We start from the raw sequence: 21,888 nt of genomic DNA, 5'->3' as shown, positions 1-21,888 counted from the left end.
TCCTGCATTTGCTCTGTTTTCAGATGATCTAGGAAAAGCTGCAGCAGACTCTGACCGGTAAGCATTATAATGACCACTTCAATGTTAGGACTCCATCTTTAAGGAAAGGGCACCAAAGTCAAATCATGGAATATGAATGATGATTGTGGATATTTGGTCCCACAATATACTTCTAAGGTTAATCCCCTATAATGCCTTTTGAACTATCATTGCCTAGAAGGCAATATGTTTGGTCACAATTAATGATCCATAGTGTACTTAAAGGTGTTTTAGCCTTTGTATGATCTAGTAGGCTATGTTTTTATTAAAGGTGTCAGGAATTTCAGTGATTCTTTTCCTGAATGTGAAATCAAGCTATGTGACATTTTACAGTGCAGCGTTCTCAAATCAGCACAGCCAACATAATGGTATAGTCCTACAAAAGGCAGCTCATATTTCTTATAAAGTTGGTGAATTTCTAGAGAAGACCAGAACCTGCATCATGTTTAACCTCTTGCAGTTCCAGATTCTTCCACTAGATGACTGCCTAGTTATGCAAGAACAAGTATGTGGTGGCAAATGTTTCCCAATTTCATGTGACACAGATACCTTTAAGGCTTGCAAACTCTGTCTTGGCCAATAAACAAATTATGAACACCTTCAATCATTTTTGCATTAAAAAAATGTGCCTTGGTGTTTGACATAATTGCATTTTTTGCTTTAATGTGATGCCTGAAGCCTTAATGTGTCAGTTTGAGTAACGGATGCAAGCTTTTCATGATATAATTTGTTTTCCCCAGTGATTTCCTATTTGTTTTTTTCTGCTGTCACTATGAACAAGATGAACAACACTGAACTTTGCACACAATAGTTCCAAAAAAACTCAGGTTACCTGAACCTACAAGCACTTCAAGAGCCAAAAACTATTTTATGTGATGTAGGCCTAGCCTATTATCTAGTTCCTTGAACCTCACACTTCCTTACTTGTTTTGCTATAATCCTGAGTTTGCATTCTGGCCTTTCTGAGGTTAATCGTGAACTAAGAACACAGAGCATGTTGAAAAGCAAATCAACAATGCTCAGTGTGACTATGGTTTCAGGTTAAAGTTGATGGTTCAGCCCTTCTCCATTACTTAGTGACAACTGATCTTGACAAAGCTGAAAAGCTCTATAAACAGGTTACAATGTTGCAGCTCCTTCTCCTGTTCTTGTAAGGCCAACACACAGTTCTAGTGAAAGCGGAGACCTGAACAAAACTTTCAGGGTTTTATAATAGGCTGTAAGACAGTCTAATAGCTTATATAATTCAGCGTATTAAGGATAGTCTGTTGTTGTTACAGTAATAACACTGCAAGAACACAGAATAAAAATAGCACCATCTCACAAAACGAGTCCAACATCACAAAATAGCCTACGCACAGAGGTAGGCTTTTGGGTGGACTAGCTGGAAATGTGCCAGGAAGACACGTGTAGGCTAAGTCCCGCATAATATGAACACTGTATTCGACCTAGGGGTGCTTTTGGCCTTTGGACCTAGTCCAACAGCAGGCTACTGTATTACAAAAAGAGGAAGAAATCTGGTTTCTGTAATCAACACAGAAACACATCAACGAGGAGAACTGTCCTGAACACAGTGCTGTCTATAGGCTATTTGGATATTTTTAGACAATATTTCATGGGCGCATGATAGGCCTGCAGCTATTTAATTTAATTTAATTAATGACGCATTGCATTCATAGTGAGTTTCCTTTAGGCCTACAATAATTAATGTGCTCGGTAGATACACGCGTAGTGATACATCTCAACATGTAGGCTCAAATATGGGAAGATTTCGCTTGAACTTGAATTACGTTTCAATGAGGTCCCGAAAAATATTTTAACTCTCCACTTTCACCTGCTACCTGAAGACCTCATGACGACAGAGAGGGTGGGTGCTATGAGCCTGTAACACGGAAGGGGAGAGAGGAAGGAGATTCCACGTCATTTGAGGTGTGTTGTACGACCGTGCAATGGCTTGAATTGGGATTCTTGGAATACAGAAGTGTCTCGCGTGAAATATGTCTACTGCCACTTTATGGGTTCCTGGACGTTCAATGTTAATGAATAGGCACGACTGAATATCTTTGTACCTGTCAGCGTTGCTCCTGATTAAGAAACCGAATTCTGCTGAAGGTAACACTGATGTTTTTTTCTCAGGCAGATTGCTGCTCTGCCATGTAGCTAGCTTGGATACCCGAGCTTGCTAACCGGCTAACCTCTCAGCTGACATCCCTGCTTTGACACCAATGGGCTACGGTATATTAACCGGAGCTGTTCAAAGCACTTCGTTGTGGCTATGATTGTAATGCCGTTAGGCAGACCTTTAGGGTTTGCATTTAAAAAGATGCCTGTATTTTTTGTTTCACATGGTAGTCAGCAGCGCATGTATTAATGTAAGACTGGGGCGAGCTAATCAATTATCGCCCTGATTCAATTCCCTCAGACAGCGCGACTTCAGCACCATTAGCCTCAGCTAGCTTGCTTGGTATGCTACTGTTTGACAGGGACCGTTGACAGCTCTAAACGTTGCACCGTGGCTGTCAGTATTCAATTATCTGTCGTTTAACCTCTAACCACCAACTGTTCGCTCTCAGTTAATGTGGTCGTAGTCTTTCAGAAGCAGTAAACTATGTGCACGCAACGAATTATCATGTTAAGCAAAGCGCATTGAAATGGTCTGCCAGCGGTAGCACTGTTGAGATGCACGTGAATTGTATTTACAAACATGTTTAGCACGTTTAGCAATTTAGCCCGCTACACGTCGCTTATTTCAGGGTAAGGGCTATGGCATCAGTTAAACAACGTGCATGTTACTGTACAGTGTTTGCATAATTTATTACGCATCAGACCTAGTGATCACTGCCCAGTGGCCATAATGCCAGCCACCTGCGTTGATTTAGGGAGGCGTTGTCCCTTCTTCCCATCGCAGGACATTCCAATAGGGTGAAGGGCAGGGCTGGGTCTTAAAGTTTCTCAGCGTGAAGGTGTGTGTGTTATGCTAAAGAGAAACACCCATACCCGTCTTTCAGGCTTAAATAAATAGATGAGCTTGTCCTTATGAATACTGTCATGCAGAAATGTTCAAACAGTGTTGTGCAGTTTGACATTTCCATTTGTTTGTCTTTAAGGTCACAGATCAGAGATTTTGTCCCCTGAATCATAAATCATTTGTAGTTTGTCATATTGTAGCCTGCCATCACTTGCACTCCACTGAAAATGTCATCAGTCAATCATTACCTCGGTGGAAACTGATCCAGTTAGTTCATGAATGCATGGCCTTGAGGTTAAAATTTCAACAAGTAGGATACATAGCCTAAACCGTTCACATTTTGGAAATGTGCTTCCAGTCAGATTTCGGCAATGCTTTTCAGAGAAATTGTACAATGTGAAGAGAAATAAAGCTGCCGTCGTTGTAGTTGATCATGGATTCGTCTTAATCTCACGTCTCTATGCCACACACGTAATCTTTTTAAGGCCCACATGGCGATCCCTGATGATCAGTGTTTACTTAAGCAGGTTCTGTGTGGGCATGGAAATAGGCCTAAGTGCCAACCATCTTAAAGGGCCAAGATCACTGGATCAATCTATGCTGCTTCTGTGCAGACACTCAGCAACTGCTGTGCGGTACAATTAATCCATGATTATGTGTTGGATTTCTATTTTGTTACGGCCCTGATCTTTATACACAGCACTAGTATCAGTAATGTGTGTTTGCGTATCCAACAATAGCTCGTTTCAGTGTTTTCTATAGGCTACATGGAATGAGGATGAAAGGATTAACACTTGTGCTTTCAAGTTTTATCCAAGCTCCCATGGAGTGTTTCTACTGGCTACACCAGTGTAAACAAAGCTGGTCACTGCAGGCTAACTGCTTGTACTAACTGAGATTACAGGCTGCCTTTTAAACAGAGAACTGACCGGTGGAGAACATAGGACCAGGCACCACAGTAATGTGCTCCTTCTCGTCTTTGAAAGACTCCTTTCCTTGTTATGTGAGACGTAGCTTAGACGTTTGACAGTGTTCTCTGTGTAATTGTCGGTTCTCTTTAGCGTAAGATCTTTATTGTTGTATCCAGTGAACTTTAAAGCACTTTTTTTGTTATAGTATGGTGTATGACTATATAATATTAGTGTGTTTTTACGTTTATGACTAATTTTTTGTTGTTGTTTATGTGTGACAGACGGATTGACCCCTGAAGAACCTTGATGGGTGAATCAGGGCAGCGGCGCTCCACCCTTGTCTCCCGGCTCCCTATCTTCCGGCGGAGCGTCAACAAGCGGCAGGAGTCGCTCCCGTCGTCGCCCTCGTCCGGCGGCGTGGGCAATGGCGTCCACACGTCGTCCCCGTCCAGCACCAACTCCAGCTCGAGCAGCACGGGCAAGCGGCGCAGCCTCTTCCGCACGCCGTCCATCAGCTTCCACAGCAAGCGGAGCAGCGAGTCGCGCAAGGTCGACCCGGCGCAGCTCTCGCTGGATGGCTCCCCGCAGGCGTCTGAACAAGCCCTGGGCCAAGATGGCGGCAGTACCGGCAGTGGTGGTGGTGGTGGCGGCGGCCACACCAAATCGCGGCACTCCTTTGGGTTCGGCGGGCACCGGCACAAGAAAATCACGCGCTCACAGACGGAGGACTTCGACAAGGCCTCCTCGTCCAGCAACAATCGCAACGTGTTCATCAACTGCATCAGCTCGGGGGCCAACGAGGGGGACGACTCGGGCTTCCTCGACGACGTGAGCAGCAGCAGGCGCTCCTCCAAGCACAAGAAGCAGCTGCTGCCCAAGTCCTTCTCGGCCCACCACCGCTTCTCCAGGAACCACGCCCCCGAGCCGCAGAGCAAGCCCCCGGAGGCGACCGGTGGCCTGGTCACCCCGGGCTCCTGGCCAGGGGAGCTGGCGGCGGAAAGCTCCCTGCAGTCTCCCATGCTCTCCGAGGACCGCACCACAGCCATCACCCCGTCCGAGTTTGTCCACGTAACAGAGGACTCCGTTTCGGAGGTGGACGCCCTGCCACCCCCGAGCCCCGCCGCGCCCTTGGACCCGCCGGCCGAGAGCGTCCTGCCCGCTGCTGCCCCTACCTCACAGGTGTTCTACCCGCCCTCCGAACCTGCCTCCGAGAAGCCATCACTGCCAGATGCCATCAACGCCAGCCCCACCGCCGCCGGCCAGACCCAATGCGAGAGCGTCACCGCTGCCACCAACACCGTCGTCGATGCCGCCGCCGCCGCCGCCGAGGACACCGATGCCATGACCACCGTGGCCGACAGCGACGCGGAGCCGGAGCCGGCCCAGACGCAGGCGGAGCCTCAGCCGGACCTGTCGGAGATCAGCGAGAGCGAGCCGGCACTGGAGCTGAGCGAGGAGGGCAGCTCCAACCCCGAGCCCAGAGAGAGACGGCTCAAGAACTCCCTCCTCATGCAGGAGTCCCGCAAAACCAGCCGGCTGGAGACCCGGCAGGGACACCTGAGGAAGCCCAACACAGGTACGTTTCCATCAGTATTAGTTACCAAAGCACTTGCCTTCCAGTCAAAGAATTGAGGGTAACTCTGTCTGTCTTTACATGGCTTTGTAAAGGCAGCATGAGGAAGATGGTGGTCAGCCGAACCGACATTCCTGAGCTGTTTTGAGGTGATGATACAGGGGGAAACTTTTTGAGCATTGTTGCTCGGCAACCACAAAACCGGTTCCGTGTGTTCTGATTGGATGATTACGAAAATCTACCTGTTGATGATCATGAAAGTTAAAAGAACATGTTGGAGCAACAACACCCTAGATTATCAGATCTTGAGGGACATTTTAAGCTTATACAACCATAACACCGCAAACACTCATACACAAATATATTTCACATACATAGAAATGTAAGAATTGTAAAGACCATGTGAAGTGATTTCAAAGGTCTGGTATGGACTGACCACGACCATGATAAGGTGATATGGTGGAGTGTGTGCAATGGTGGCAGTGGTGGTGCAATTAGCTTGTTACTAAATATTAACTATGACTGAGACGGACAGCAGACAAAGTGTTATGATGGTAGGGGCTGAGAGTGACAGGCTCATGCTGAAAAGTCCATTTCTCCCCTCCCCTTTTGTGTGGCAATGAAAAGTTGGATGGCCCTGGGGACAAAGGACCTCTTCAACCTGTCTGATGAGCACAAAAGTCTGCCACTGAATATGCTTCTCCGTTTATAGACCTCTGAAAGCTACCATCTTTGCCCATGTAAGGAGATCTGGTATCTTGAGATTTTTGCTATGGGAAAATAGCATAGAGATTTTTAATTAACTCTCGCGGAGAGGAAGAATGCAGAAATGCTTTGCTATACACACTATACACACATACACACTGCTTTCAAGTGGATACTGTGACTTTTGGCATGTTAAGAAGGCACAAATTGATTTTTTCTAGCTTTTTGAAGCTAGAATTGAAGCTAACTTGCAATGCAACTTGCCATAGGTAGCTAACTTCAATTAACACCAGGATCGCCTTATATGGGCAAAGATGGCAGCCTTGGTTCCTTTTTGTAGGCGAACTTCAGAGGTCTATTGAGCGTGCTCTGGAGTGGGTGGCAGTCCTTGTCCATGATCACCAGCGTCTGCAGTTGTTGTGAGTGACTCCAGATCAAGGCTACGTTTACACCGTCAATTAAATATGACCCAATTCCATTTTTTTTGCGCATACTTGTGGCACAACTCCCATGTGCTGCAGGGATGTGTAAACAGGAAAAAAGTGCATGTGTGAATGCGACTGCAATCTAAACGGGCAGGTTGCATATTCCCTGTCATTTTGTATTTGCATGTTGTTGAAAATGGGCACAATGTTTTATGTTTTCATACATTGTTGCTTTCAGTTTAACGTGAGCACACGACTGGAAGAATGGTGTAATTAAGATTTAAACACAGATGGAATAGCAGCATTAAAGGCAGTAGGCTCTCCACTTTCTTTTTCGGCTTAAAATTAAACCGATCTATTTTGCTGACTTTTCATGATGCTTTCGTTTCAAAATGAAAGTAAACAACTAGCCACTGAAATCCCCTAATGCAAGCTTATTTTGTGCATTTGCAGTGCTGTCTGTTTTTGTTATTTGTCCTCATTTTCTGTGACAAAAATTCCTCTGGTGCGCATGCGGATTGTCTCAAGTGTTAAACAAATTAGTGAACCATGTAAATATCTGATTTGGGCCACTTTCAAACGTATTACCAGGCAGTCCCAAAAAATTGGATGTAGGCAGAAACTCAGCACTGTGCATCAATGGCTGCCAGTGTAAACGCTGCCCAAATGACGCTTACACATGGTTTGATGTAGATGCATTTCTGTAGTTAATAGATAGATAGATACTTTATTGATGCCCAAGGGGAAATTCAAGGTCCCAGCAGGCTAAGACCCAACACACAACATACACTGCAATAAACAGGATGATAAAAAAGCAAATCAACATGACTAAAAAGAACAGTAAAATATACTAAAGCTAAAGATGCACATGAATGTACTGAGGATTTGTATTATGATCCAGTATGAGGTGTGTGTCAAGGTGGTAGTGCAAATAAGTCCAACAATCCAACAGTACAACAGTGCAAGGTTAAAGTCAAGGTTAATGGGAGTGAGGGGCCAATTTGTGCTCATTTTGATCATATTCAGCATTGATCTGTTTGAGCAAATGTTCTTGTTTGAATAAAACCTTTCGGCAAAACATTCAGTTAAGGCATTCACATGCAGTCAATTACTGTAGATCATAACTTCTCTTTGAACCAGGAGGTGTAACATATCACTTTTGGTTGACCTTCAGGACTCAGTGAAGCTTTTCCTTATTGCTAAAAAATATATGTGTCGCACCAGTCACTAACTGAAAGGTTGTAGTAAGGTGGTGATATACATATGCCCTAGTTTACATGTTAACAGGCAACCAGGGCAGATGTGTGTAGCCCTCTTCATGCATACATGCAAACCTTTTCTGTATGCATAAATAATGCAGAGTGCGAGATGTGGCAAGTGGCAGAGTGAAACATTAACACCATCTCCCACCTCTGCCAGGGAGTGTCAGTGTTGCCTGAGCCCTATTGTCATAAAGACACTTAACAGCGACAGGGAAGTGAAAGTTCACTGTGTTTGGCTCGTTTGCTTCCCTTCCCACTTCTCTTATCTGCGTGTCTTTTGCCTTTCTCTACCCTCTACTCTCTGGGTCTGCTTGAACTCTCTGTTTTGTGTCTTCTGCTCATCCCAGTTGTCTTGTGTGCAGTATGTTGCAGATATTTTGTTATCTGTTGTCTGCCAAATACCATAACCATAACCATATTTGCCGCTCAAGATAAGGCATCTGATGGGAAAGCATACATTCTTCTGTTGTGTAGTGTGTTGATGCTGTCTGTTTATTTACAGTAGCATTCTGGTGAAGATCATTGCATTTAGTTGGTTTGTTGTTTTTTTGTACCATATTGGTTTTGCTTCCCTTGTTGATTTGATGCACTTGAGTTCGGTGTCCAGCAGATTATAGTCCTTCCTGAAATACTGTAAGTCAGGGGAATTTATGTGTAATATATGTGATGTAAGGTGAGCTATGCCGGTTTTATGTTTACTCTCAGTTCTGTAAGATGAGTAGTTTTTTTCTCCCAGACTGCAGGTGTTCCAGTATTTACAGTCCCAGGCATGACTATAATTTACCTTTCAGACAGGACTCTGACACACACTCTCTTATGATTTAACACCTTGTTATGTGTGTTATATGCAACCGATAACATGCACCCGGCTCGTCATTATGGCCAAATAGACGTCAGCTGTGTCATTGGGTAGATCAAATATTCTGAGCAGCTGTTATCCTCGAGCTCCACAGAATACTCTATTCTGATTGGTCAGTCCATGGTGAGGCGTTCAGACGAGCTTTGTTACCCCTGAGTGGAGACACTTCAAAAAAAATCTTTGTTCAGATGACTGGACTGCAAATCACACCCCTGTCACAAGTTACCAGTGTTTGTTGCATTGCTTGCGGTGCGGTTTTAATGGACTTTGTCAGATGTTAGTACGCTAACATTAATCTGGTGTCCTATTCTCTGTCAAATGAACGAATGAATGAATCTCTTAAGTGGGCCACATGAGAAGCTCGAGCTTATAGCCAGACAGTCATTATCTCAGAATAAACTTTTAAGGCAGGAGCCCTCCACTTTGAGTGCTGATCACCCTCCAGGGCCCTTTTCTGTGACAGTGACTGGCTACCTGTATTATCCCTGGTTGCACTCTCCCTTACTTTGGGGCAATACATTACCGTTATGTTCTCAGAAGTGACAACTCAAAGGGCTTTTCTATGATCAAGTCATATTGTACGGGCCATCTCTCTGCATTGCTGTAGTTTAACAAGAACCATATTTCATATGTTATTGTACTTGAAGTGTTTGTCTTGGCAGCACAATGGGTCTACAACTGTCTTCTATCAAATGCCTTACCTTTTAAAAACAAAACGTATTCATCATAAATAAAGGCAGACAATTTAGCATTTCTTTGTGAGTTATGAAGTGGATTATGATTGTATCAATTTCAGTGTTCCATTTGGATGCTTGTGTGGTATGAAAGAGCTTCTTTTCTGCTTTGCCAAGACATCACTCTGACTGTGTTCACTGATACTGTTTTGTGTTTGACATTTTGTGTGAGTGTGTGAGTGTGTGTGGACAAGTTGTTTTCCTTCATGTTTGCGTGTGTGTGTGTTCAGTGCCAGTATGTTGTGTGTGTGCATGTGCGCGTTCAGTGCCAGTATCAAGTGTGTGTGTGTGTGTGTGTGTGTGTGTGTGTGTGTGTGTGTGCGCAGAACTGTGCCTCTTATAATGTGCCATCTAATCTCATATTTCTTCTTCCTCTCCTCGTCTTCTTCCTCTCCTCCTCCTCTTCCTCACCCTTTGCAGTGTCCATGTGCAGCAGCGTGAGCCCCTACCACGAGGTCATGCGTCTGGAGCGGCGCCTGCGCTCGGCCTCGGAGGGCGCCGGTGAGTCCGGCGGCGGTGGCGGTGGCGGCGGCGGGGGGGTCTGCGGCCGCCGACTGCACCTCAGCCTCAAAGAGCCGCACAGCTGCGGCCTGGAGAGCTTCGGCCTGCAGAAGCAGCGCACCAACTCCTCCTCCTCCAAGCTGGGCAGCCTGGTAAGGCCCCTCTCTGTCTGTCTGTCTCTCTCCCTTCCATCCACCCTCTCTTTCTCTCTCTCTCTCTCTCTCTCTCTCCCTTATCTCTTTCTCTCTCTCCCCCTCTCTCTCTCTCTCTCCCTTCCACCCGCTCTTTCTCTCTCTCTCTCTCTCTCTCTCTCTCTCTCTGTGTGTTTCTCTCTCCCTTATCTCTTTCTCTCCCTCCCTCTCCCTCTCTCTCTCTCTCTTTCTGCCTCTCTGGCTGTCCTCTCGTGGCAGTGGCAATGGTGCTGATGAGCAGGCTGCTGAAAGAAGCCTCATTTCAAAAGTAAAAGAAGAACCTCTTCAGAATCTCCCTGGAAAGGTCTTCTCAAAGGTCTCACGTGCTTAAGAGTGTTGAAGTGGTTTTCGACTGTGATGGAGCATTTACGACCCCTTGTAGAACCCTTGCCAGTGAAGACCGTGAATGGGGAAACAGTACTGTGCAGAAGTTTGGCCTCCTGAAGAATCCCTCTTGAACATACCTGAAGTTTTTGTGTAGTCGTGCTCGTTTATTGAGACCGCTGAGGAGCGCTTGTTGAGTGCACTACACTTTTTTTCAGACGCTGAGCTGTAGGCTTTCATCGACGTGGCTAAAGGAAGTCTCTGCATTTGAAGCGCAGCTCTTGCGTCAACAAAAAAATCCCCTGGTGCGCATGTGGATTGTTTCAAGTGTTAAACAAATGAGTAAACCTTGTAAAAATCTGATATGGGCCACTTTCAAACGTATTAACAGGCACTCTCAAAAAATGGAATATAGGCAGAGAGCTGTAGGCTTTCATCGACGTGGTAAAGGAAGTCTGCGTTTGAAGTGCGGCTCTTGCGTCAGAAATTCGGGCAGTCGAGTGTGAGCGGCCCCTCCCCACACACACACACACACACACACGGGGTCAAGGCCCAGCATGGGAGCGGTGGTCGGCCGACTGGACGCGCCTGGACTGGACGGGGCCGTCCCGCGGAGCAGACTAACTGGCTTAGCGCGCGCTGCGTCCTCCTGGGAGATTACAGGCCCTCTCTTGCACTGGGGATAAAAATCACAGCTCTAAATTAAACAGACAAATCCGCTCATGCAGAGCGAATGAGTATGTTGAGGCGTGCAGACAGGCAGACAGACAGGCAGGCAGACAGACAGGAGTGCAGGGCATCACAGACAGGCAGGCAGGCAGGCAGACAGACAGACAGCAGTGCAGGGCAGTGCAGACAGACCGGCAGGAAGGCAGACAGACCGGACCAGACCGTGCATAGCAGTGTAGTGTAGGCAGACAGTTGGACAGACAGACAGGAGTGCAGTCAGACAACCATACAGCCAGACAGAGAGACAGACAAGAAAGAGTCCAGAGCATTGAGCTCTGGCAGGGGAGTCAGCTAGTCAGTAGCCTGTCGCCATCGCTCTCCCTCCTAAAGTTCCCTCACCCTCTCTCCTCACGCTGGCACTTTATTTATGCGGCGAGCACAGATCTCTGTAATCTTTTCATTAGGGGGGTAAAAAAAAGAGTCATCCGAGCTGATGTTATTGTGATTACTCCCTCACGACCCACTCACTGCCGCCTCATGATTGGCTTGGAGCCGCGGAGGACACTGGAGTGTTTTTGGAGTGTCTCCTCATTCTAAGCGTGCAAATGGCGCTCTCTCGCTCTCTCTCTCTTTCTCTCTTTCTCACTCTCACTGCTGTCTTTTCCCTGCCAGTGAGATTGCGAACACGATTCTAGATTCATGGCCATGCCAACGGGAATTAAAAGCAATTTTGGTACTCGCTGTCTTGGTAGGACTTTGCAATTAGGTGAACGTTGATTACTTTGCGAACAAAATAAGTCGACATAATGTAAACAAGGGTACTCGGCGGTTTCCGCGCGGTGCGTCCCAGTAACTAATCTCTGTGGGAGTGCGGTGCCACTCAGCGGTTTGTTTTGCATACTTTATCGAGTGCACTCTCATCAGGTGCTGCCGCGTTTTTGCTCAGAGTGATTTTAGAAAACAGCTGCAGAACTCGAGTGGAAAGCTAACGTATCATTTGCGTCAAGCGTATGGTCTTCCTGAAAAAGGTGTGCTCGTCTGGCGCACCTTTTTTCCGTCAGATCCGTGTCCCCGCCCCCGAGGAAGTTGGTTGTTTTTCTCCCGAAAAAAGTCTGCCACAGCGGGTCGGCAAAGCGCTCGGGGTCCCTCCTGCTGAGAGAGACAGCTGTGGCGCGTGGGCAACGGAGAAGGCACAGATGTTGGCGGGAGCAGGTAGAGTAAGAAAACAGCTAAAATTACAATGAGAGAGGGATAGAGGGATAGAGGGAGGAGAGAGAGAAGAAACAGAGGACGGAAGGGGGGATGGAAACACCCCAAGCTGTCATCCTCCTGGAGAGGCACAGGCTTGGACGTCTCGGTGTGAAACCACACACTGTTATTGCAGATGACTACGGATATAGAGGGTGTCTGTCTGTGTGTGTGTGTGTGTGTGTGTGTGTGTGTGTGTGTGTGTGTGTGTGTGTGTGTGTGTGTGTGTGTGTGTGTGTGTGTGTGTGTGTGTGTGTGTGTGTGTGTGTGTGTGTGTGTGTGTGTGTGTGTGTGTGTGTGTGTGTGTGTGTGTGTGTGTGTGTGTGTGTGTGTGTGTGTGTGTGTGTGTGTGTGTCTGTGTGTCTGTGTGTCTGTGTGTTTAAACATCATGATCATATCAGCAGGGGAATGGGAGATTCATCAGACAAGAGGCCAAGAAAAGAGACAAGTTCTTGGTCGGCTCTGCGGAGGGCAGATTTTCCCCGGAGCGAATGCAATCAGACTTTTCCCTTTTTCCCAGGGTTCAGCGGGGACCCTGAGTCCAAGGCCAAGCAGGCAGGCAGGCGGGTGGGTGGACAGGCAGGCAGGCAGGCGGGCACCACCACACCACACAGCCCAGGACTTTGGGCTTTCTGGCCCATGCTGTGTGGCCTACATGCAGCAAAGCGCTTGGCCCCGATGCGCAGCACAGCAGATGTGAGGCCGTGGCCACGCTCTGCTCTGCTCTGCTCTGCGTCTGCGTCTGCCCGGGCCCAGCTTTGCCTTTTAGCCCGATGAGCTTTAGCGCCATCCTCTTAGCAGACAGGAGCGAATCCCTTTAAGATCTGTCTCTCAGACGCGTCGCCTGATGACGCCGTCCACTGCCCACAATCAAAGGAAGAAGGGGAAACAAACTCGACAGCCCGCAGAGCCACGGAGAATGGGAAAGACGCTCCTAACGAAGTGGACAGGTTTCACGGTAGCCGGTTGCTTAGAGATTCCCAATAAATAATACATTAGAAAATTAAAAATTGAAATGAGTCTTTTTCTGAGAGCTTGGAAGTCCAAAACTCTTTACTGTTTCATAGTGTTGCTGTGAGCTTCACAGCCGTGCCTCCACTGAGCCCCACAGAAGGGATTGAAGGCAGGACGGTCGACTAATTTGGGGCTCAGTCAGAGATACTCAGTGTATTATATCGGCTGCTCTGGGGAGAGGCAGGCAAGAGAGGAGCAGACAAGCGCCGGGGCCCCCACGACACTCATCGCAAGACTTTGTCCAGCTTACATCTGGCTTTATGCCCGCTCACTGAACATGACTCAGTTCCTGGCCAGTCAGTGGGTGGTTAAAGAATCACTGACAAATGCCTTTGGTATGTGTGTGTGTGAGAGAGTGTGAGTAAAAGAGAGGGAAGGACTGAGGCAAAGGTTTGGGTACAGGAGGCAGGTGATTCATCGAGTATGGAGCTCCTCAGTGTTCCCACTGCTCACGGGCTGCTCTGGAGTGGCAGCACTATGGTGCAGTTTTCCCCTTAAAGGAACGCCATCCATCCATTTCTGGAGTGGGATCAGTACCTTCTCCCGGGTGGGGACTTCTGAAGCCCTGAAACTGAGGCCCTGAAACTTCCTGGAGTTAGGTGCGATGATACGGAACTATAAGAAAATGTCGTTCTCATTAATATGAATGATGACATTCACATCAACTATAATGATAACGACATGAAGCACGATATTGTTGGGGATCACTTTCAGAGCAATTTTGAGAATGATGAAAAAGCTAACAACCAATCAGAACCCATTACATTTTAGCCATCACATTCTGTAACACAAGGAGACTTTGCTTATAGTTGCTCAGTGTGGACATTTTTATCGTTATTGTTGTAGTTCTCATTATAGTTATTGCTCTTGGTTTGAACGGTTATTGGTTAAAAACTGTTCTATTGAAAGGCTGAAATGCCACTTTTGAAACCAGTGAAATTGTGATGTGATCAATCATGTGATGAATGCAGCGAAATAAGTGATATAGATAGTCTGTTAAGATCATTGGATGAATATTAGCAACATGTCAGCTTAAACATCAGCTTCAAAACAGTGCTTGTATATCAGGTGATTACAGTTGGCATGAAGTAATTTAATTGTGTGTTAACAACCTCATAGCAAAAAAGGAAAAGTTACTCCAGGTATTGTCTGTATAAACTGACTTCAAAATAAATGCCAATGCCTCGTTGCCAATGCCTCGTTTTAAATGTTAAGAACCTAATTACACTGTCGACCAAGTGTGGAGCTCTTGTTAACCTTGTAGATAGGTTAAAAGAAGCAATTTATGTGCAGTATGAGACATGCCCGGTTGCTAGCGGTAATAGCGCTATGGAAGAATTGGTTAAAACTGGCCTCGTTTCGGGTCTGGATAGGGTCACCCCTCGTCCCTGACTCTAACTTATGGTCATACATATCTAAAACCCATTTAACACAGGATTTCCCCTTTAACTGTCGACTCGACCTTGAGTTAATCCCAATATTAGCTAGAAGCCCCAGTTGGCGGTTTAATGTAGGTGCTGCAGCAGGAAGAATGTATCATTATTGTCTTGCTCCGAATTGATGTTGCAATCAGAGAGCAAAATATTGGGCTGTCACTGGCGCTGTAGGTCTGTAGTTCTGGCAGCCTGATGGAAACTGAAAGGCTGAGAGTGCTGATTACGGGGGCGTACCGGAAAACATTTGCACTACCTGGTAAATGCCCTGTGTTCCTGCAGTGGAGAAGTGTTGAGCTGTCATAAACTGTGGGGGCTGTGGGGGCAGTGGTGTAATGAAGCTGTGGCCCGAGCTGAGGTCACAGCAATGTGAAAACAAATACCAGCATGAGTGCTGTACAGTACATGTCTATTGTCCTGTTTTATCCTCCATAGGCCTCTTAACTATTGTCTGTGTCGGAACTATGGTACATATCATATTACTGCTATTTCAGATTTTCTCATGGCAGGATTATTGTGTCGGTGCATATCTGATCCTCATTCCAGGAGACCAAGGCTGGTCATACTCTTTCATATTTTACCTCTGTGAATACTGTGATGAATGAAAGTGTCATCTGATAATAATCATCTCCAGGACTTTGTTCGCCATTAGTAGAATTAGCAAGAGTCTGTCAATTTATCACTTTGAGAATCGTCCTTCATCTCACTGCTGCCGCTTATTGTTGCACGTATGCTGTATCGTACGTCTTATATGTGCTGGTTTTGCCATTTGTCGAGGTTGAGCAGAATCACAGGTCTATGTGAGCTACGAAAAAGCCTTTCACCTGCAACCTTGACAAGCCTCTTCATCAGGGTGGGAATTTCGTCATTTTAGGGGCAAGGCCATTTGGCCTTCACCTTCTTTTTTTTTTTAGGGGCACCAAGGCCACATGATAGGGCACAAAGGCCACTGAGTAAAATTCGATGGTTTTACATTTCAGGATTATCTCGACACAAATACATAGACCCGCTAGCCGCTGTAGGCTTTGAGAAACACTAACACAGCCTCAAACTTCTTTAAGTTGAGGCCCAATCATGGCAGACTTTGGGGTCATAGGGCCCATCTACACATACCTCACCCCACCCCACATCAAATCATCATATCACAATTAGTATTATGCTATATTGTTAGACATGCACTTTCACTTCAAAGCAGTCAATGTTTGTGCCAAAATTATTTACAAAAAGTTTGTGAAAACTATGCACATCAGGGGTGTGCTTTACTAATGTAAGATAGGCTATATAATTACAATAGTTCATTCTTTTGCATGTTTGCATGAGATACTTCTGAAAACAACAGCAAATATGAGTGCCATTGTTTTGGGATGTTTCCCTCATGGAAGCATCATAAGCCGTTTTCAGACAGGTTTCTGCACATTCTGCACGGGACGATTCCGTATTTGACACCTAAGTCAGGGGCATAAAGGCCACTGTGGCCTTAAGATGGGTTTTTTTTCAGGGGGCATCAAGGCCAAAGTGTAGGGCAACGGCGGCCATGGCCTCATGGCCTTGGTATAATTCCCACCCTGCTCTTCATCACCTGATTATTCAGTGACCTCATCTACCGTATGCCCTTTCAGTGTCAACATAAAAGTACTGTAGCTGGCCCGCTGCAACCTGAACATTCATGTTTATGAAATAATAAGAGCAACACTCACTCAGTCAGCCAGCCTGCCGCAGTTTACTCTCTGAAAGATAAACAGGTTGCCGGTAATCAGGTTGGACCTGATTGTCCATCCGTGTACTCCCAAAGCGACTATTAAGCGCTTAATGAAGCTTGGCTGTTCTGCACAGCTAGGCCCTTTCCTTTAGGAGTGCAGTCGAGATGGCTTTGCCCTCTCTGAATTAGTAATGTATCTCACCATCATTTCAAATGACCCATGGCATTTTGTTATGGAATCAACATATTGCATTGCAGTCCATGGGGACTTTTCAGTTCACATTTACAAAATATGTGTAATGGCAGCCCAAGGATCCAGCCTGATGTTTCTAATCTTCTGGCTGGTACACATGGCATACTTATTGGCACATTACAACGTCATTAATCACCATGCCAGCGCTAATCTCATATCAGAGAAAAGCTTTGGAAAATCAGATGGCTTGTTTTCTGTCAGCTAAGTTGTTGTTTTTGGATCATTTCTTGCCTTTGAAAACAGACAGACTTCTCTCATTTTGGTTGGAACTCTCTGCAGTCGATAATTCCCTTTAAGAACCCCTCTCATCAGCGGCCTTGAAATTGTGATGAAAATTAGCATTGAAAGATTAGTGTTTTTTCGTTAAAAAACAAACAAACAAACAAACTGGATATTATGCACTTCTCGTGCTCAAACTGATTTAAACAATGATTGCGCCTGACTGACCTGGTCTGCTTCTTAAAAGCTTTGTTGTGCTACGGCTATCACTCAATAGAGAGAGACCATCATTTCGAGCACTTGTGTTCTCTCTCTCTCTTTCTCTCTCTTTCTTTCTCTCTCTTTTTTTCTCTCTCTCTCTCTACAATATCCAGAGCACAATAACAATTTGCAGGGAAGAACAGTGTTGGGGATCAGGTTCTCTTCCTGTATTGCTCATCTACATCCACTTCCTCTGAAACCTGCAGGGAAGCTCAGGTGGATGACCGCGTTCCTCTTACTCAGCTTAGGAAGGAAGTGTTTACTGGCTCAGACCACATTCCAAAGGTTGACTACTCCACCACGAGTAGGGACAGGAAACATTAGCAACAGCTGTGACCGCTTTTGGGGCACTTTGCCGGGGCTGTTGAAGTGGCCTCTTACATTTCAAAACAAACAAAGTTAATAACTTATTTGTTTGCTGACATTTGGTGGTGAAAAAAAAAAGCATCATGGTTCAACCTCTGTTTTTCACACATTGATAAGATTGGCAGAGAGAGTGGACTCCTCAGCACAGATAAGACGAACCAGTAGACCCCCAACGCTAAGAAAATAACAAAATGAGGACCTTCGGACCTGTCTGGACTTGACGCATTCGGCATATTGGCGTTTTGCCCATGCTTCAAAAATTGCACAAATGTTATCTGAAAACTTGACATTAGCAGATGACAAAATCGATACAGGTGGTCTGTGTGTGTGTGTTTGTGTGTGTGTGTGTGTGTGTGTGTGTGTGTGTGTGTGTGTGTGTGTGTGTGTGGGCGTGTGTGTGTGGGCAAGTGAGCGGGTGAGGGAGTAACTCTCACCTGTCTCTTTCACACCCTCAGCCACAACAATATGAGGCTATGAGACGACCCCTGAGAAAGCTCCCTGCACCCCCGCCACAGGCCCCCTGATCTCTCCCCGGCTGAATAATTGATCCCTCCACTGCTGTGTTGGTAGAGACAGGTGGAGGCTGCAGTGCAGAACGTGCGGCGCTTCCTGAAAAGGATTGGAGAGGGATTTGATTTAGCAGCGTTTTATCGCTAAGTGCATAAGAGGGCTGCCCAGATATAGCCTGTTATTGTCCTCCTGAAGTAGACTTCCCATTAATATCAGTTAATTCACAATCGGTTTGTGGTAGCGTATTTAATGTTTGATGTGAGATATTCATGCTGTATAGTTTCTCGTGACACGGACATCCAATACATCACCATTGCATTGTATCTCCAGATAATATTAATCTACTCAATCTCAATTAAAAGTAAAAAAAAAAAGAGACTTCTGAATTGATTGTGTGGGCTAATGTCAGGCTGTCGCAAATTTGTTGTGTGCCAGGGTGGGTTGTGTGAGCAAGCAGTGCTTGAATCCACCACAGGATGGCAGCATGGCTCCACGGAAGATATACTGCTACCTCAGAGAGGCTTTGATATGCTCTGAACAAGAGGCGTTTAATTCTGTGCGGTGTCTGTCAATTCTCATTGCTTATCATAAATAACTAACTACCCCAGAATGACTTCGTATTATTTTGAGTCAGATTTATTGTATTAATGGGCACCAGCAAAAATGGCACGTTCATTCTTCAGAAGTGGATTTGATACTGTCTGGACAAACATAATTCACATTGTTAAGCCATTCTTAATGCAAATTTTATAGTCAATCATGAGTGTTTTTAACACAGGAATGCAGACCATAGCAGATGAGTGAATCTGAGCTGTCTTGCTTGTCCAGCTTAACAGATCTGGCTCAAGTCTGTTCCCTAACCTTTGTGTCTCCCCCCCCCCCTCTCTACCCCCCCCTTCTTCACTCTTTCTTTGGCTGCGTCTCTCACCCCAGGATGTCCTGAACAACCTGGGTTCATCTGAGCTTGATGAGGACGATCTCATGCTGGACCTGGATCTGTCGGATGACCAGCGCCACCGACACGGTAAGGTCTGGAAATTGATTGTCGGGGCTCAAGTTGAAAAGGTGTGAAATGGCACCGGGACATTTTCAACAGTCTCCGAAACTTCTTTGAACATATTGGATGACTCATCCAGCTAAAATCTCCACGTCCTCCTGCACAACAACATGCAGGAGATATCTTGCAAATGACATGCCCTTTCCACATTATCCAGAGAAATTAACAGGAAAAGGCAGTGTTATGCCGCTTGCTAATGTCTTTACGGAGAATGGGGGTGTTGAAAGTCAGTCTCAATATACCGACATCTTCTTTTCAGTTCTTTTGGACGTGCAGATCATGGCACACGTAAACACACGCTGACGGCGAAGCCTCAAGACCGAGGGCCGCTGAGAATGTCACTGCTAATATTTGCAAAAAAAGAGGGCTTTGCGTAAGGGGCGCAGAATCTTGCGTTGCCCTGAATTATTCACTGACTGTGGTGCTAACTTCTCTCGCTAATGTGACAAATCACGGCGACGAAGGAACTCTTGATGCGCCACAGTTCTTGTTTGTTTGTTTGTTTATTTATCTGTCTGTTGGTTTGTTTGTGTGTTTGTTTGTGTGCCATTTCCGTCCTCGTGCGTGCCAATGCAGCATTTCTCTCATCAGCAATGCCGGCGTATCAGCCCCATCTTCGCTGCGAGCAGCAGAACAGTTTGTTCCCCACCTTTAATTATTAAAATGAGCTCTTTAAATCATGGGCTGTCAGAAGCGCTGCGGCACAATAGAGCGTGCTGGAAGCCTGACAGCTAGACGTCTCTCAGGTCCTGTTGAGCCACTGGATGCCACAGATGAACATCGCCGCAGGTAGCCTGGAGGAAAATGGGGGAGAGAGTGCTCGTGCATTTGGGGGGGGTGCACATGTGTGTGAGTGTGTTTGCAGGTTTGTATGTAACAGTGTGCGCATGTGTCTTTCCATACTCAGATGCCAGTATTTGAATAAAGAGGTGTTGACATCTCCCTGTCTAATCCTCCTTTCTTTTTCTTCCCTCTCTCTCTGTCTGTCTATCTCTCTCCCTCTCTTTCTCTTTCTCTATCTCTGTCGCTCTTCTTATTTTAGCGTCTCGGGAGGACTCCAGTCACTCGCTGGCCTCCTGTCTCAACCTGATGCACTCTCCCATGGAGCCTTCCACTGATCGCCTGCCTGGCCTGGAGCCCAGAGATCCCACCCACAGGTGCACAGCCGCCCCCACCCCCCACACACACACACCCCCCCATCCAGACTGCCTCCACAGTCACCTGACCTGCCCAAACAACCCCTCCACCCCTCTTCCTCTCTCTCCCTCTCCCTCTCTCTCTCTCTCTTGCTCTGGATGGGGTGTAATTAGATGTGACCGTTATTGGGAAATAATGATATCAACCCAGCACCCCCCCCCCCCCATCTTAGCCTCCTCTGCCCCACCTCATCCCGCCCCATCCGTTCGCTCAAGCACTTCATTATGCCGCAACAAAACACTGCGCTGTGTAATTGCTGCTCACCGCAGCACGCCGAAATGGGAGACGATGAGCGCCGGAATGGAGTGTTGAACCAAACTGCCGATACCAACTCTCGTCTGTGTTCTTTTTTGTTTCTTTTTCTTTTTTCTCTGTTTTTTTTCCCTTTCTTTTATTGTTTGTTTAAATGCAAAACCATGTCGGAGCATGTATTACAGGGACACGGCCGTGTCTGGGGACACAGTCCTTTAGCGAATTATCTGCCCAGATTAGCTGTTAAGAGTGGCAGAGATAAAACAAGAAACAAGCCCCCGCCACCCCTATCCGCCTTGGCCGTCGTCTTAATATATGGGTTCCGTGACGGTAACCGAGACTACAAAAGGAGAGTGCATTTGCATTAAGAGTCATAAAGAGCCGTTGGTTTGCACCGATCGCGTTCCGAGTGCCCAGAGTAATGCGAGGGATCCGGGCAGCCGTAACGAGATGTGACTTGTGCTGTGTCACGTATCCAATTATTTTCCCCATGAATATCCTTACTGGATGTTTATCTAACTCACACACGTGGCCCTGTAATGTTGAGGCAAAACAGCCCCCATGACCTTTGAACTTTGCATCACTCGGCTCAAATTCCGAATCGACAAATTCCGATGTTATTATTTTGGTTTGTTGATTTTACCGCTGATAGTTATGATTGGAAAATGCATATTAAAAGGTCTTTTTTTTTCCCCTCTTTCAAGGCTCCACTGATCTGGATCTTGTTAACATTTGGGTGTGTGTGTCCTCTGTTTTACAAGCAGGCAGATAATTCAGATGGAGATGAAAGCAATAGCAGAAAGCAGAAATAACAATAAAAAAAGAACATGAAAAGGACATCGAGTTCAGACAATGTGAAAATCAGTGCTGTAAAAACAAGATCACAAGTCAAAGTTTGATGGCAATTATTTGTTGCGTGCGGATGTCCACAAATCCTCATCCACTACAAATTCACCCTCCTAATGATAACGAAAAACTAAAAGGTTGCACAGTGCACAGTTGTACAGTGACAGAATAACACGCCATACTGTAAAATAAATTTAAAAATAATAAAAGCTTAATGAAAGTTCAGGTTCTGTGATAAACAGGCAAGCATCAGAGCCCTTTCTGTCAACCCAAACCACCCATTCAAAAACACATTTGTGTAATTGCATGGGCTCCCTGTGTATAACAAAAGCGGGGGGAACGTCAGCTATAGGGGACAGGTACCGCTAACTA

At 46.1% G+C, this 21,888-nt stretch overlaps 1 protein-coding gene across 2 annotated transcripts in view; it reads left to right on the top strand.

The window, feature by feature from the left end:
- Positions 1-1,980: 1,980 nt before the first annotated feature.
- Positions 1,981-21,888, top strand: part of ccser1 (coiled-coil serine-rich protein 1) — an 81,245-nt gene continuing 61,337 nt past the window's right edge. For both annotated transcript variants that reach the window (XM_062542971.1, XM_062542972.1), the window contains exons 1-5: positions 1,981-2,151; positions 4,200-5,494; positions 9,897-10,129; positions 19,098-19,188; positions 20,264-20,378. In XM_062542971.1, coding sequence (XP_062398955.1) covers positions 4,225-5,494; positions 9,897-10,129; positions 19,098-19,188; positions 20,264-20,378 — 1,709 coding nt within the window. In that variant the 5' untranslated portion in view covers positions 1,981-2,151; positions 4,200-4,224. The remainder of the gene's footprint in view (positions 2,152-4,199; positions 5,495-9,896; positions 10,130-19,097; positions 19,189-20,263; positions 20,379-21,888) is intronic.

The sequence above is a fragment of the Sardina pilchardus genome, chromosome 8, assembly GCF_963854185.1.
Source record: "Sardina pilchardus chromosome 8, fSarPil1.1, whole genome shotgun sequence".
NCBI lineage: Eukaryota > Metazoa > Chordata > Actinopteri > Clupeiformes > Clupeidae > Sardina > Sardina pilchardus.
The sequence above is the reverse complement of the archived record's forward strand: the minus strand, read 5'-3'. Positions and strand labels throughout refer to the sequence as shown.